General features: G+C 47.4%; 1 protein-coding gene across 2 annotated transcripts in view; it reads right to left on the reverse strand.

The window, feature by feature from the left end:
• Positions 1–16,347, reverse strand: part of RAB37 (RAB37, member RAS oncogene family) — a 60,941-nt gene extending 44,594 nt beyond the window's left edge. Inside the window, exon 1 of one of the 2 annotated variants that reach the window (XM_001497213.5) lies at positions 15,675–16,347. In XM_001497213.5, the coding sequence (XP_001497263.2) occupies positions 15,675–15,746 (72 nt within the window). In that variant the 5' untranslated portion in view covers positions 15,747–16,347. The remainder of the gene's footprint in view (positions 1–15,674) is intronic. The other variant, XM_005597196.4, reaches the window with a different exon arrangement.
• Between the last annotated feature and the right edge of the window lie 265 nt (positions 16,348–16,612).

The raw sequence follows: 16,612 nt of genomic DNA on the forward strand, positions 1-16,612 counted from the left end.
GTGTGTACATCCCTCACACAGGGATGGTTAGCAAGTATTTACAGACGCTGGGCTTACTGTCTTTATTCTAGAGTCCTGGCAGCCTTCCCTTCAGAATATGTCCTAAATCCTGTTCTGGCTCATCCAGGCAACCATCCAGTCCCCTGCCTGGAGTCCATTCTCTTTTGTCCTCTGCCCGAGTCCATTCTCCTCCCAGCAGCCAGAGTGAACTTTTTCAAGCACAGACCTGATCACTCCCTGCTTATCACCTTCTGGTGCCTTTTACCGCAGCTCACAAAGCCCCAGGATCCGCAGGTCCCTGCCTGTTCCTTTGACCCCGTCTTCCCTGCCTCCCTCTCACTTGCTCTGCTCCATCCACTCTGACCTTTCTTCTGACAAGATAAGCCTTGCTCCCTTCTCAGAGCCTTGGCACTTGCTCTTCCTTGTTTCCAGAAAGCTCTTCCCACAGATACGTGAATAGTTAGCTTCTTTTTATCATCATGTCTCAGCTCAACGTCCCCTCTCAGAGCGACCTTCCCTCATCATGCTAACAGCAGTAGCCCCTGTTACACCCCGAATTCCCCTCTGTCACGTTGCCGTCTTTTACTTCCCTCCTGGCATTTTCTACTTCCCTAACTTACTGACTTACTGGCATGTAGGTTTATCATTTCCCCCTCTCCGCTAGGCTGTGGGCTGCCTGAGGTGGGGGCTTTGTCTCCTTCACTGCTGTACCCCTGTGCCTAGTTTAACATCTGGCACGTGGTGGGTTCTTGAATGTTTATATGTTGATGGAATGAATAAGTAACATGATGCTTCAGACTTGCAAACCCAGAGCAAGGTTTCGGGAGCATGGGCACCCGTGTCCATCATTCTAGGAAGGGAGTACTGGGCCACCCGGGCAGCCGAAGGAATTTCAGCATCGACTTCCCAGAAGCATGAAGTGGAGAGACTTCCCTCTCCCAGCCTGAAACCAGGGGAGACGCGAAGAGCCATGGTTCTCCCCGACTGGAGGACTAAGGTCTCTTACCTCACTTAGGTCTCTTCTGGTGGGGGCTGGGATAAAGTGTCAGGGAAAGGAGTCATGGCTTGGGAAGAAATGACAAGCTATGCCTGGGGTCACAGGCAAGTGCCCCAGCAGGTATGGGGGCTGCAGAAGTGTTGAATGGGCCATTATCTGTGTGTCCTGGGGTAGCCTGGCTTCTCACAACTGTGGACACCCCAAGTGGTCTGGGTGACGTGGCCTTGGTGAATGGCCATCCCAGCATGCGCTGCTCTTTGCTCCTGCTCCCAATCCCCGAAAGACGATCCCTTTGAATCTCAAGGGTTTTGCCATCCTGGAGGAATTTGCCGAGCCCAAGAAAGCTTACACATTCTTGGGCTGGTCATTTAAGCTGGTTGCGTCAGAGTGGGACTGTTTTTAACTCAGGCTGTATCAGGATTTACAGAGCAAGAAGGGCCTACAGAGAGATCTTTGAATGGAAAAGCTCAAAGCAGAGCAAAGTTAGAGTGAGTCGAAATATAGGAATAAAAGTCCTAAGGGAAAGCCTTGGGCCAGTGCGTCACTGTGCCATTTTAACTATTATGCATAAAGTGGCTTTATTGCCGAGTTTTTAATTTTTTTAATTTTTTAATTTTTAAAAACTTTTTTAAAGATTGGCACCTGGGCTAACAACTGTTGCCAATCTTTTTTTTTTTTCTTCTGCTTTATCTCCCCAAACCCGCCCTGTACACAGTTGTATATCTTAGTTGCAGGTCCTTCTAGTTGTGGGATGTGGGACGCCGCCTCAACGTGGCCTGACAAGCGGTGCCATGTCCACTCCCAGGATCCGAACCCTGGGCCGCCGCAGCGGAGCACATGAACCCAACCACTCGGCCACAGAGCCGGCCCATATTGCTGAGTTTTTAAGCAGCCAGCACCAAACAGAATCTATATGTACATGCTTGTGTTGGATACTAAGGAATTCATCTTTTCTGGTAATCTGTCACAGATGCTAGTGAAGAATACTGCCGTGAAACTTTCAACATAAATCTAGAAACACAGGGAAGACTAGAATTCAGCTCACTTTGGTTCGGCTGGAGGAGTCTGGCTGCTTCTGCCTTTATCTGGATGGTGGATATGGGCTGGAGATGGAAGGTTCTGGCAGCCTGCCTGAGGTGAGGAAGGGCAAATCAGCTTAGAAAGACAGATCCACTCTGATCACTTGTAATTGCCTTATTCAAGCTTTTAAAAAGGCATCTACCACATATATCGCTGGATATCATGTTTTTACCCAAAATTCCAGCCATTCGGATTGGTGGCTGTCTGAAAAGAGACCTTTTCATGTCCTCACAGATGGAGTTGACTAGCCCGTGACATTTGTGAAACCCGTCCAGTCCATTCCACAGCTGGACAGGGCAGACTTCCGACGGGTGGTGCTTGCCGGAAGCGTTCAGGTTCTTTAGGGCTTGGGTCACGACTGCAGGAATCTGCCTGAAATCCAGCCCAATCTGTTCAAGCCTCAGCTAAAGTTTAGAGAGCGCTGGGGAAGTAGTCAGGGGTGGGGGAAGGGAGGCAAACATATGCAAGAGGTTTGAAAGGAAGCTATTTCATAATCTTTAAAGATTGGTGTGTTGGCGTTGTCTCAGCCATGTCCGGCTGCTCCATAAGGTCTCTGCCAAGGCGTATTTCGGGTGCTGGACCAGCACCCTTATTGCAAGGGAGAGAGAGTTCAGATAGGGTTCCTATGGTCTGAGTGGGGGTGGTGTTTACTATTTTGCTGTATGGTTTCCAGGAAAGCACATTCTGTGAAGACAAACTCCAAGACACTTAACCACTCAGCCCTGACTGAACCTATTCATAGCCTGCCTAACGTTGCTGGGGTTTCCCTCCTTTGGTTTTTGAATTATTAATATTTAAAGATTCCACTTTATAAAAATAGTATGGTTTGGACAGTCTCCCTTTGAGAACTATGTGCATATTACTGGCTTTCAGAAGACAGAGCCTTTTTGAGAGACAGTTGAGGGAGAAAAATATACTGGGCTAATAATCTTCAAAATACCTGATTAAGATAAATGTTGGATTGAAGTGAGGCTGAAGGCTGCCTTTGCTTGACACCTTGAAGATGGAGTTCATAGCTGCTCAGCCTTGGAGGGGCTAGACTGCTAGAAGCGGTTGATCTCATGTACCCATAATTTTTTAGATCGAGAGGGACTGATGTAGTGGTCAGCTTTTAATTTTACCAAGTAGGTGCATTCTTACCCAATGTAATTAGAAATCGATAATTGGTCAGTTCATTGAAAAAGTTGGTTAAATCAGGAAATCGTAAAAGATATATTCTGTCTCTAAATGTTCTATTTTGACACAAAATATGTAAACGTGCAGTAATTTGCTAGTATTTTGATGTGGACTTCAACCTTTTCTGCGCTTATATCTGCTGGATGAAGAGGCTCGTTGCCTTTTCTGCACAAACCACACCGTATCGTGTTGGAGTTCCAGTCCCAGTTTCTCTAATATGGAGCAAGACATTCTAGATGCTTATGAAGCAATCAGATTGCAAAACCCTTTTTCATTGTTATGTTTTTACTCTGAATATTTTACAATTCTCTCACTCATTCCTAATGTGACAGCATTTTTAAAAAATGACATGCTTACGTTGAGTCTTTCCAAAGACTTCCCTTTGGTTTTTGTAGAAATAACAGTTCTCTTTTTGTTCACACTCATTTCATTGGTCAATATCCTTTCTGTTTACACTCAATTGATCAGTTTATGGATGAATTAATTAAACTACATAATTGTGATTAACATGGATGACCGGCCAAAACAAGTTTGGGCCTGAACACAGTTGATTCTTGTTAAGCCTGCACATTGACAGGTGAAAGCCAAAGTGAGCGAGCCTTTAGGAGAAGAAGCTACCCATTGCCATAGGTGTAAAGTCAGCGTGTTTCACCAAAAGACTGAAGGGTGTTGGTTGATCTAGTAAGTTGGTTAGGAGAGGGATCAGCTGAGAAAGTTTCTGCTAAACCATCTGTTATGACCATAATTTCATAAAAGAAAGGATTTGAGCACCCCAAGTCGGAATAGTAGGCAGTTTTTCCCAAAGAAGGCCAGTTGGTAACTTTATGCCAACACGAATTTATGGTGTGTGCGCTTCATCTCCTACAAATTGATTGACACTTTGCTAGTACTCACGTATGGACTAAGGGTTGGCGGCCATTGATCTTGTTCACACTGTTCTCTAGACATGGATCTTTCCAGCATGTCCCAGCTGGTGTAGTCTAACATCCCCCTAAAGGTCTCTAGTAGTCATATTTGTCTGGACGCTGACTAAGGTTGTCACTCATAAGGGCCCTCTGGCTCTACCTCAGTTGGGTAAAAGGCCCCTTCAATCACTCATATTCCCCTGCCCAGCACAAGCCCTTCCCCAAAGTAGTCCACTGTGATGGCACACTCACATGGCTCTGTCCCGAGGGTGTGTGGTTCTTGCATCAAGGACGCGTGATTGACTCATGGTTCAGCCAAAGGAAACTCTGAGGACAGGTTCAGAATTAAGGAAGGGGTAAGACTCTGTTCCTAAGGGTCAGCAATAGAGAAGAGGCGTTCTGAACCCTTGTGTGGTAGAAAATCTGCTCTTGGCAGAAAGGAAGAGAATCTCCTCTGGTGTTCACTATAGGGTCCAGTGTAAAAATTCCATCCTGGGGAGTTTCTGAAGGCTCCCTCATCCTCCCCATCATGCTTCCTATCTTCTGTGTCTCAAACCCAGATATTTCCCAATCCTGTCATTTATTAGCTTGTTGATTCATTGTAAGTTACAAAATATTTGCTGTATACTATATGTCCATATAACATGTATATGTTATAAAGGATGATGAAACAAACACACACATACTCGCCACCCTACTGAAGAAATGGAACACTACCAATACCACTGAAGCCACACAACTCATTATTTGCCATTTTTTTTCTTCCAAGAAGGAATATACTTGCATAAGGGGTCTAGGGGTCCATCACAACCCTTGGCCCACTCTCCTTGCCTTTGTAAAGTTATTAAAGTCATCAAATGAGCTGGTTTGCATTATGTGGCATTCTGTACTAAACTGACAAGTCTATGCAGGTCTTTCTATTTTAATATTATTTTTCCCACTCAATAAAACCAGAAGCCAAGGCCCAAATGTGCCTTTGTGTTATTTAAGGATCTGGCGATTGGTCTGCCATTCAGAAAGCAGCCACATCGAGTTTCCTTCTAGCATTCAAGGATGATGAGTGTTTCTGTGACAAGCAAGCAACAGGCCACAGCCCCTGGTCTAGGCCATACTGCCCAGAGCCTGCCCTCTGGTTATTGGAAAGAGTTGCAAAGTTCAGACCATGTACTCATTTCAATATTTCACATGGCCTTTGCAAGATTACTAATAAGCTACAAAAGCAGAAGGACTAAGCCCTAGAGTCCCGGTGTCCTCCCACTGAAACACCCCGCTGTCTGGCGGATGGCGAGTGAAGTAGAACCAGAGGAGAGGGAAAGCGTTTTGTCTTAAAATGTGATGAGACATGAAAACAGAAGTGAGAGAAAGTGGAGGTAAAGTGAAGGAGATTCTGCTCCGGAGCGGTCTTGGTGTCGGGAAATCTTGGCTTGCTTTCCTAGGGTTGTGATCCTGCAGTTGGGTTATGATGGAAGCAAGTCCCCAGGGTTGACGTTGCTTGGCTCCTCCTCTCCTGAGACCCAATTAACGGTGACTCACTGCATCAGATCCACTTTCCAACGGCGTCTGAGCAGCTCTGGAGGCCGAGTCTTGAGTCCGCCTTGTGAGCGAATGGCCCCAAAGGCACTGACTCTGCCCCCGTGGCTGCCCAGGGCCAGGCTGAGATTGTCACCAGGGCTGCACTAGAATTTCGGGAGGTCCCTGACAGAAGGGGCTTGAGGCAGCTTCCAGCTTCAAGCCTCTTTTGCCCTGAGGACCCTGGGGGTCCAGGGAGGGACATGCCAGCGTGATAGTGGCCCAGTGTTCAAATCGCAAGTACAAGCCTGGCTTACTTCTTCCCCAGCCCTATGTAGGCTTGCCCGAGGCTGGAGCCTTGCCCGTCCACCTGTGGGTGTTCTAATCTGCCTTCCACGCATGCTTCCTGTGGCCCATGCCCCTTGCAGATTGCTGTCCTGCTGGGTGCAGCCGTTCTTCTCCAGGGAACACCACTGCTGACACAGTGCCAGCCCTGGGGGAGGGACACTGCTCGCCTCTTTGCCATTCTGCCCTGAGCATAAGATAGTCCTTCCCCGGCTGCTCACGGCTCATCTGGAACCAGGCGTGGGGTGAGGCCAAAAGAAGGGAGATATGACCCAGAGAATAGCTCAGAACTACTGCACAGACCCGGGCTCAGACCCTCCAGAGATTCTTATTTGACAGCAAGGATGGTTACATAATTTGTGGGTCCAGCATGAAATATTACGGGGCTTCTGGTACAAAAATTATTAAGACTCTCAAGATGTTGACAGTAGAGTATTAAACCAAATGTGGGCCCTGTGTGACTGCCCAGGTTGCACACCAAGGTTGCCTTGTTTGGCAGCCTTCAGCCTCACTTTTCATCTGCCTTCATGCGGCCACGGGCTGCTCACACCTTACCCCGCACTGGAAAAATCCAGGCGTCTTCGCACTAACTGGCTGTGGTCCCAAAATGAGGAGGAAGAATGTCCCCTCATTCCAGCCTGAGCCTCACCTTCTGTGTCCCCATCCTATGCCCCCACATCGACCTCCTCCCCAGGTTATTGCAAGCTGAGTCATCTGGATCCCCCAGAGGAAAATCTGCTTCCACCCATAGGGTGAGGTCTGGCTCCACGGCCCCAAGAAGCAACTGCCTTAAAGGATGACATCAGTTCATTTCCTAAGACCGGTTATTAATAAACTAAGTCTGGTTATCCAGTCTTAAATGACACTATGTGTGGGGAACAACTAGCCAGTTTAGGTGGGAGAGTGAAAAGTTCAGGTCATTTCCTTTTCAGTCACCTCTCATAAGAGATTTTAAAATATTGGGACCAAGCCTCTCCCAGGGTTACCATGGGGGCATCTGTTGTTTTTGCATGACTAGCCTACAGCTAACAGCACCCCCCATGATCCTTGGAAACCACTCTCAGTTAATATGGCTTCGGTGGGACCGACTCCACCATCAGGGGTGGGCGTGTGACCCATTTCAGTCCCCAGATCCGGCTGAGCAGCATCCCCAGGCTTCTCAGTTACACGAGCCAGTGAATTCTCTTTTTTTGCTTAAGATAGCTTGAGTTGGGTTTTGTCCCTGGCAATCAAAAGGGTCGTGACCACAAGAGTTTCCCTTTACAGGAATAATAATGTCTGTGCTGCTCATGCTCAGCGTTGTGGAAATCACGAGACAACTTATGTGTGAGTGCTCTGCAAACTGTAAAGTGCTGTTTGAATGGAATGACCAAGGAAGTGCAGTTGGCTAATGGCAAAGCCAGGACAAAAGCCCAGGTTTTTTGACACCCCAGGCCCAGTTCTCTTTTTTTGCTAACGAGCTACCTTCTGCTCTAAGAAAATCAGTGAGCAGGGCAAGTGGTGGCCAGAGCAGGTGGCAGACAGGACAGGGGGTGGACAAGGCGGGCGGTGGAACAGACAGGTGGTGGTCAGGGACTTCTCTGTGAGGCTTTCTCACGTGTTTGTGGTGCTGGACTACGACATCTGGAGGAGACCTGGCTCTTCAGAGCAGTGAGGGTCTTGGACGGTATGACCGCAAATCTCCTCTGGCCTTTCACCTCCGTCTTTCGCAAGCCTCTCTTCACGTGCCAGCCTGTCATCCCAGGATTTCTGGGCCCTGGTGTCTTTGAGTTTGACTGGACGTTTTCTGGCTCAGATCTTTCGAGATGTTCAGGGAGGAGGTCTGGCTTTGCTTCTCTGTATCTGACTCTGCCACGAGTGGGCCACAGATCTTTGCTCTGGGCATTTCCCAGAAGTGCACTGGGGAACCCCTTTCTTTCTTGGACATGGACTTGGAGGGGTTCCTGTTTTGTGAGCCCAGAGCCATTCTGACTTTCAGAAGTGGGACCCCCCCACTCCTGGACCTGTGGATTTTGCAATCCTTCTGATCAGTCACTGAGTCAGGACCCAGAACTTGGCAGTCTGAGAGAGCTGCAAGCATTTGGCTTGGTCCTCAAGGATCCACTTTGCACCATGTGAGATGAGAGGTCCATGACCTTTAAAAAGTCTTCATGGGCACTGAAGTTCATGCGTCATATTGGGCTGAAGTCATATGTAGCCTGAGTCATCTCTCTGTGCCAGCCCACTGACCCATCCAGCCTGCGAGACTCAGTTCCTTGTGGGGTGGGGAACAGGCATGGTTCCTGGGTGCTCAGGAACATCCATGCCCAACAGAAGTTTGCTGAATTGATTCTCAGGATTCTTAACCAGAAATGTCCGATTTCAAGGAGGGGAGGGCATGTGGAATGGGGCAGTGGTGGGATATAAGGAAATGGCCCCAATCACCTTTTTTTCTCTTTCATGGTTCTTTCCCTTGAAACCACACCCCTAAGGCCCTGACATAGGCACTGAATGAGAGGGAGGCAGAGATGTGAGATGACAACTGTGGATGCATCTGATGGGGGCTCCTGAAGAGGAAGAATTCCCCCTGCTCCCTCCCTTTCCTCCCTCCTCACAGCCAGGTCAAGTCCAGGGCATCCTCAAGCTCAAAGGCAAGTGGTTCCTACAGGGATACAGGAACTGGAGATCTGGAGAGAATAGACTGCCTCCTGACCTAGGTCATGGTTAAGCACCGTGGAGAGAGGCAGAGGTCAGTGGGGAGAAGACCCAGGGGTAGAAGGGGCCACAGGAGTCATAGATTGAGGCTGTCCTCATAGTGTAGCCAGCTATTAAACCATATCAGAGCAATATCACTGAACGTCTGTGTTCTCCAAGTCTCTTTTTTTCTGGATTTCATGCTTAGCAAACCACCCCCTGATTATAATGTGGTCTGGCATCTGGGGCGATGCATCAGCCTTGTGAGTTTGATCAACAGGAGCCTGCCTGAAGGGATGGATCCACTCCAGGCTGAGTGAGCAAAACTGGGTCTCTGATCCTACAGAGCTGGGGGCCACACACGGCACTGCTGTCAACACCCTAAAGGAGTGACAATCTGTGACCTCCTTGGTGAAGCCCTTTGCCCTCTCCTAACTCTAGCCCTTTGCATCTCCAGCTTGCTGGGGTTTGAATCTGGGCTCCACCACTTGTTAGCTGGGTGATCTTAGGCAAGTTTCTTAATGTCTCTGTGCCTCAGTTTACTCATCTGTAAAGTGAGATTACTATAGGGTTGTTGTAGGATTGAAAGATGTAAAGTGTCTAGAATAGTGTCTGGCAGATAAGTGCAATGTAAGAGTCTGCTGTTATTCCCACAATACCTACCTGCTGTGACCTTGAGCCAGTAACTTTATTTTTTTCCGTCTGGCCTCTGGTTCTCTATTTATAACATGGAATTAATAATAACATCTACTGGAAAAGGCGTTTGGTAAGTAGAAAGTGTCATGGCACATATTAAAGTTTTTTTGTAAACTGTCAAATGCTCCACAAGTGAACCAAGTGTTTATTTTTACCATTTATTATTAACGGTTATCAGTCTCACTGGGTCCTTCTAGATTATGGGGCAGAGATGATTTTAATCCTTCTCAGTTCATAATCTAATGAAACCTGAGAAGGGGACCCTGGGAAATGGGAAGATCTGGGTAAAGACAAAGCTCTGGGACTGCCCCGCACAGAGGAGGAGGTTTCCGAGGGGCTGGACGAGGCTGTGTCTCATCTGGGCTGGGTCCGTACCGTACCGGCAGCTTCATTCCCTTCCAAAGGTTAATGGCTTCTCAAGGTGAGGTTGGGAGGGGCTGGAAGAAGCAGGGTGCTACGAGAGTTTCTGACTGTCCCCTGGGGATGTTGCTCTGACACACTGGCAGCCCTGCTTTTTAATAAGCAGACTTACTGGGAGGGGTGTGGCTGCAAAATTCAAATGGCAGAGGGAGAAGGAGGAGGAGGGGAAAAGTTTGCTTTGCTTTTAAAAGGCCCTTAACGACAAAAGATAAAGAAGGACAAAGAGCAAGAACGTGTCGTCACTGGCCCTGCCTGTACCTTGTGAGAGGAGGGGTGTGTGCTGGTGGCAGCCAGGGGCAGAGGACCAGAAGCAAGAGGAAATATGAGCCAAGTTGGTTCAAGACATCTAAAAGCATACCTGTGGCATTTGCAGAAGCACAAATTACTGAATAACATGTTCATGTCGGGCGGGTAAAAACTGTCCGCTGATAAGAGAAATGCGAATGAGGGTGGGAGCAGACACCTACACCAGTTCAGGGAAACAGGAACAATCTCCTGGGGGAATTCTTGAGCTCTGCTTGTTTCAACAGTCATGTTATTTTACCACTTAGGACCTGGCTACCTTCAGGAGCAGGGCGAGGTCTTGCGGGGGCTTTGATGGATGTGGTCAGCGAGGGGTTAAGATTTCTAGATATGTTGTTTGCTGCTGGCTTGGAGCTCTCTTATTTGGCCTCGGAAAACCTCCTCTGGTTGGCTGGTCCAGGGCTGCTCCCAGCTGGGGAAGTGCATTGCCTGAGTGCTCTGCAAGCTAGCAAAGGAGCTGTGATCTCCATTTTCACTTGCAGTCTCCAGGGACTGCCTCTCGTGCCTGAGAAAGGGAGGATGGAGACATGGAGTGTGCTGGGCTAAGTTTAGAGACACTTCAAATTTCCTGTTCAACAATTCCCCAGCCTGGTTCTCGCCTGTGGCTGTTTATTTCCAGCAAAGCTGGGTTTCCTGACCTGAAAATGAAGGAAGCCAAAGCCCTTCCCCAGAACAGCTTATAGGAGGAAACACGAGCACACCAGCACCAGGGAGCCTCAAGTATTTCCTTGCAAAAGGCCCCAGGGACTCCAGATTAGAGGAAAGAGCACTGGGAGAGGGAAGCCCGAAGAGCTTGGAAAATGACTTTGGGACACTGGACTGAGTCACCCTCATTTCCTGCTGAGGTTATCCAAAAGAACCTGCCAGCACCACTCCCCAAGCCAGCTGGCTGCTCTGGGATCCGGGCAGGACCGACAAACTAGCCAAGGGAGTCCCAGATGAGGGAGATCGTCAGTGCTGTAACATACACTTCGTTTATTTATCAGAAAGCCCCGAGAGCAAACAGGAGAGGGAAACAGCGAGAGGGAAACAGCAAACGGGAACATTCCACAGGGAGCAGCTAACTCTTCTTGGCTTTCTCGTTTGTCCCCGAGCAGAGGATGGAAATCTGGCGATAATTGGAGCCAGTGCTCTCACTTTGGTTTTATATATTTTTCCTTAAAAAAACCCCAACACTTTATTGAGTTATGATGGACTCACTTTGGAAGTAAAATCTCTTCACCTACAGGGTGTGAATTTTCCCATGGAATCAGATTCTTTGACCACAAATTTGTGTTCCGTTAAAACTGTTTAAGTGAAAAAAATGCCCCGAGGGATAGAGAGTGGTAGAAGGAGACAGAATAGCGGGTATGGCCTTTTGCTGGTTAATTTGTCTTTCCTTAGTAACAGTTTCTGGCAGGGAAGGAAAATGCTGCTGAATCTAGACCTTTCTCTAGGATCAGTGGGTGACGCCCCCATGGGGCATGGAGGCTGGCTGGTGTGTGGAACTCTTCTCTTTCAGATATCAACTCTTAATCAGAAGCCACAAGTGAGAGAGGATCTGCCTTAAAATTGATGTCAGGAGTGACCATTTCTTCCGGGATTATCCCCCTGTATCTTCTTGTATGTTTCCTAGGGCACTTCTGAGATGCTACACAGTATTATAGCAATTTGTAATTTGTGTGCACGTCTTATAGGCCATGAGATTATTGAAGGTGGGAACCATTTGTGTGTGTGTGTCTGTGTTTTCTCTATAATGCCCAGCATAGTTTCTCACACTTTGGAAAGGCTCAGTACATGTTTGCTGAATGACTGGATGAGGGATATAGAAGTCACAAGATGAGCAGTAGAAGAGGGGAGTGAAGGACAAGTGTAAGAGAGGAGGGAGAGTAGTAGAGATGACCTGCTTACCTTTCCCACTCACCTAGAAGAGGTATTAGGGTGGAGTCAGAGGGAAGGGGAGTCCCTTGTAGGACAGAAACCTTTTGTCTGTATCTCCCCAATAATTCTATTTTTTCCAACAAGGACCAAGCCCTGGATGAATGGATGGATGGTCCATGTCTTCCTGCCCCTTGGTCTCTGGTTTTTCTGGGATGCTATGGAGGAGACTGACTTTGGCTTAGTAATTGTTTGTCCCTTTTGGAACAAGATTGGCGTGTGGGCGTTCACCAGAGAGCTGGTGATGGTGAACTAGGAAGTAAGCTCTTGAGCTGAAGCCTGTGTCCTAATTCACTGTCTTCTGGGGCAAAAGCCGCCCCTCTCTGTGCTTCATTTTCCCAGAGCTCACAGTCAGGCCCTGGCACAGCTAGAACCCAATCCTGTTCCTGAACCCCTAACTCATATTAGTGCCCTTGAGGGCTTTTGAGTCTGTACAGGTAGGGAGAGAGGGCTGGGAGTTCTCTGAGGGAAAGAGCAGCAAGGTTTTTCAAATGTTTTAAATTATTTAGTTGCATCAAATATTCAGATTTGTGAGAACAACAGCAACTCTATTTAAAAACTCCAAGCATGTGATGGATGAACTCAGTGTTTCCAAGCAGCTCCCAACTCCCAGCCGATGCTCCAGGAATATTCGAAGAGTTACTCAGGCTTGTCTGGGGCAGCCTCCAACTCCTGGGATCAGCTAAAGTGCAAGTGCCTGCCAAGGCTGACAATGTTTGGCATATGTTTTTCTTATAAGTGAACTTGAATGACAGGTTTCATTGCATCTCATACCTCACCTCCCAGAGAAAAGAGATGTTCCGCTTAGGAAATCAGGGTGGGGATATTCCCGTGGAAGTCAAGATTTTTGCATAGGTGGGTTGTATGAACTTAACCCTATGGGATTGTGCCTGCGTGTTTGTGTGTGTGTTTCCTTGTTTAGAGCTGCTGCTCTTCTCACAAAGCTTCATCATTTTAGGTGAGACCAAATGTGACACCTATTGAAGTTGCTCTGGAGCCCAAGATGTGTGCCCTAATAACAACCACCATTTAAGGAATGCTTCCCATATGCCAGAGACTATATATACATACATACTTACATATCTATATTTTACATTATATTATCTGACATCCTCATTCAACAAACAACAAGCCAGGTATTATTGTTCCTATTTTATAGACAAGAAAAGTAAGCTTCACACATGTTGTTCAAAGTCACAACAAGGTCTGTTTGAGTCCAAGCCTGGGGTTTCTTTCCATCATGTAGCAATGTCTCTTCTCTGGCCAGCTCCTAGGACTATCCTACCTAAAATCTGAGGGTCCTGTCAAAATCTTAAATGAAACTTCTCCCTCTATAACGGTAATTTCTGGGGAGGAGAAGGCAGAGGGTGTGTGGAAGGGAGCATGTGGGGGGTTTCCGGGAATCTGGCAAGGTTCTATTTGTTCATCTCGGTAGTTGTTGCACACAGGTCCTTACTTAGTGATAACCCATCAAGGTGTACACAGAAGATTTTGGCTTTTTAATGTTTCTTATACTTCAATAAATTCCTTTTTCTTAGCAACTAGTGTGGGAGGGGAGCCCTGCCTCTCATGGCCAATATGTTCTAATGAATCAACAGGAATTCCTTGGACTCTATTATATAGCAAAATTAAAAATGATACAAATATGTTGATACCCTACCTCTTTACAAAAGATTTTTAAGTGGATCACAATAGAAATTCATTCACAATAATAAAATATTAAGAAAAGATGATCAGCACTGTATGAAAAGGAAAAATTTCTACATACATATGTCATTCTGTTGGGTACCACAGAAGGTTTAAGCCAGTTTCTGCTCTCAAGATGCTCACAACCAAGTTGAAGAGACTGAGCATTTACTATTAGTAAGTAGACACTTGTCTTCAAACATATTGGAAGTTGTAGGAATGGGCTCTCTCCCAAATTGGTGATCAATAAACCCAAAGGAAGTGAAAGTTCTCACGGGCTACAGCCTACATTTTGTGTGTGGGTAACTGAGGTGGGAAAGACCACACTTGATCAATTATTTGAAAACTTTGACCTCCAAATCTTAAAGCTTTCAAAATGAATGTTTATATCTTTATAAGATGATTTAAACTTGGAGAGGCTCGTCTATCTAGTCACCAGGATGCTTTTGGAATTAATTTGTAATTATGTTCCTTTTACTTGCATGCACTTTCTACTAGGGTTAAATTCACAACCTCAAAGAAGACAGATCTAGTTCTAGTTTACTTCAAACTATAATAGTTTTAAAACTTCCTGACTGGGGCAGTTGCTATAATTTTTTCTCCTTCCCTATTCCCTAGGGTTTCAGGGACCTGGAGGGAGAAGTCACACAGACTATTCAAATCTACAGACCCACTTCCTTTAATAGTTGATTTTCCTTCATTTGTGACAGAAATAGCCAGTGTAGCACAAACCCATGCATCCAAAACTTTAATGTGCATATTTATTTCTTGGGGACCTTGTTAAAATACAGTTTCAGATTCAGTAGGTCTCGGGTACTGTCTGAGATTTCACATTTCTAACAAGCTCCTAGGTAATGTCAATGCTGCTGATCTATGAACTACGCTTGTGTAGAGAAAAGAACATTAGACTTGGAGTCGTAATTCCTGGCTTTTAATACCAGTCCGGCCATTCACTACCTTGTTTTCTTGGACAAGTCACTTTGCCTCTCTGAACTTTAGTTTTCTCAAATACAAACTGTGTAATAGGGGAAGAGGGTGGATCAGATTATTTCAAAGCTTGCATTCATGGAGTTTTCAGAGTGGTATTTTGATTTAAAAAAATCTCCAACTGTAGGACCGTGTACAGCCTTTCAGGGGACTGAAGGAAAAACCAGAATTAGCAAAGTAGGACATTTAAAGGTTGAATGAGGAGGGCAGACAAAGGGCTGAGGAGCAATAGTGACTTCTTATCACAAATACAAGGCTCTGATTTTTCCAAGGTGATGAATTTTGGATTAAACAGTGTTACCTAGAGAGAGGCTGCCACTTTTTCCCGACAATCACTTCAAGAGGAGACCTGCTTTATTGAGAATTGCGTTGCCTAAGAAACTTGAATGAGGGAAGCAATGGATGAGTTAGAGCTTTGAAATAACCAAACACTTTCAGGAGGCTGAGAGTGAGTCATGGCTGGAGGGCAGCTTTCTGGAGCCATGAGGGAGTCTGGTTGGAAAACAACAGTTTATTTCTGCTGCAGATCATTTCTATGTTTAATTTCAGCAAGTTGGCCAGGAATTCAGGTCTTTGACCACAACTACCAGGCTTGATGGGGCCAGAGCTTTTGAGGCAAGGGTGGGAGGACAAACACAGCCTCCCACAAGGGTTACAGAGGGCAAGGGTGCTCGGGGTACACAGGAGTTCAAACGGATGAGAGGCAGGAGGGAGCGAGTGAGAAAGGGACACAAGTTATTTGAATGAATGAACGAATCTCCTGGCAATCTGAGCCTCTGGCAGCGGCCCCTCCGCCAGCGTTCATGCATCTATCTTTTGAGCAGCAAATAGGATCAAACAGAAAGGGTTCCCCAGATTCGCAGATAGGGGTCAGTTTCTCTTTAAGTCCCAAAGCCAAATCAGGAGAACGGAGAGAACTCCTGCTGACGGCGCCCTCTCCCAGGGTTGGGGTGGGGCGGAGTACTGGAGGAGATTCTTACCTTATGCAGGACGTGCTCACTGAAGTCAGGGCCAGCTCCCCCCTGGTAGGAGTCGAGTCTCTGCAGGTCCATGTCCGGCTTCCAGCCCTCTGCTTCCCGCTCTCCCCGCGCCCTGCGTCAGCGCTTTCAGAAGCTCGGTCCGGCTGCTCTGGGTGCTGCAGAGTCGAGTCTGAGCCCCGCGAGCCGGGCCGTATCCGGGTTCAGCACTGGACAGCTCCCGCAGCGGCTGCGGCGCGGTACTGGGAGCGTTCAGCGCCCGCAGCGATGCCGCCTCTCCGCGCCCAGGACCAGAGTTCTGAGATCCCGTCCGCTCCAAGTCCCCCGTCTCGTGACTCCAGGATGCTGGGAGGGACGCAGGATTTCAGTCCAGCCAGTGGTCCGTGCGTGCCTCATTCAGCTCCCGGACTCGGGAGGCTCAGCATCCCGACTGCGTTCTCAGGGCGTTGCAGTCCCGGGAGCTGATTTCCAGTGAACGAGCATCCCCGTCACCCTGCAGCTCAGCTCTCCTCCCGCGTTTGCAGAGGAGAAGCCCTGCGGCGCTGGCGCCGCTTCTCTTTTGGTCCCTGGACAATTCCTTCCAATATGTATGACGTCGGTAGATGGTGGGCCTTGGGGAGCCCTGAAGTCCCAGAAATATTTTGCAAAATTCTGCTTAACCGCATTTTCCTAGGGAGAGGGTCCAGAGTTTTAACTACACTGTCTAGGATGCATGTGACCCCCGAAGGTTACAAACAATTGGCTCAGGAGAGGCAGAATTGTGGTTTGGTTAAGGGCACAGGCTCCAGAGCTCAAATCTTGGCTCCAAAAATCATTGCTAGTTGTGGATCCTTGGCCAAGTTGCTTAACCTCCTCTAAGTGTCCGCAGAATGGAGGTAGTAGGAGTACCCACCTCATGATGTTGTCTTGAGGGTTTGATGAGTTAATTCATGCAAAGAGCT

Source organism: Equus caballus, chromosome 11, assembly GCF_041296265.1.
Source record: "Equus caballus isolate H_3958 breed thoroughbred chromosome 11, TB-T2T, whole genome shotgun sequence".
Classification (NCBI taxonomy): Eukaryota; Metazoa; Chordata; class Mammalia; order Perissodactyla; family Equidae; genus Equus; species Equus caballus.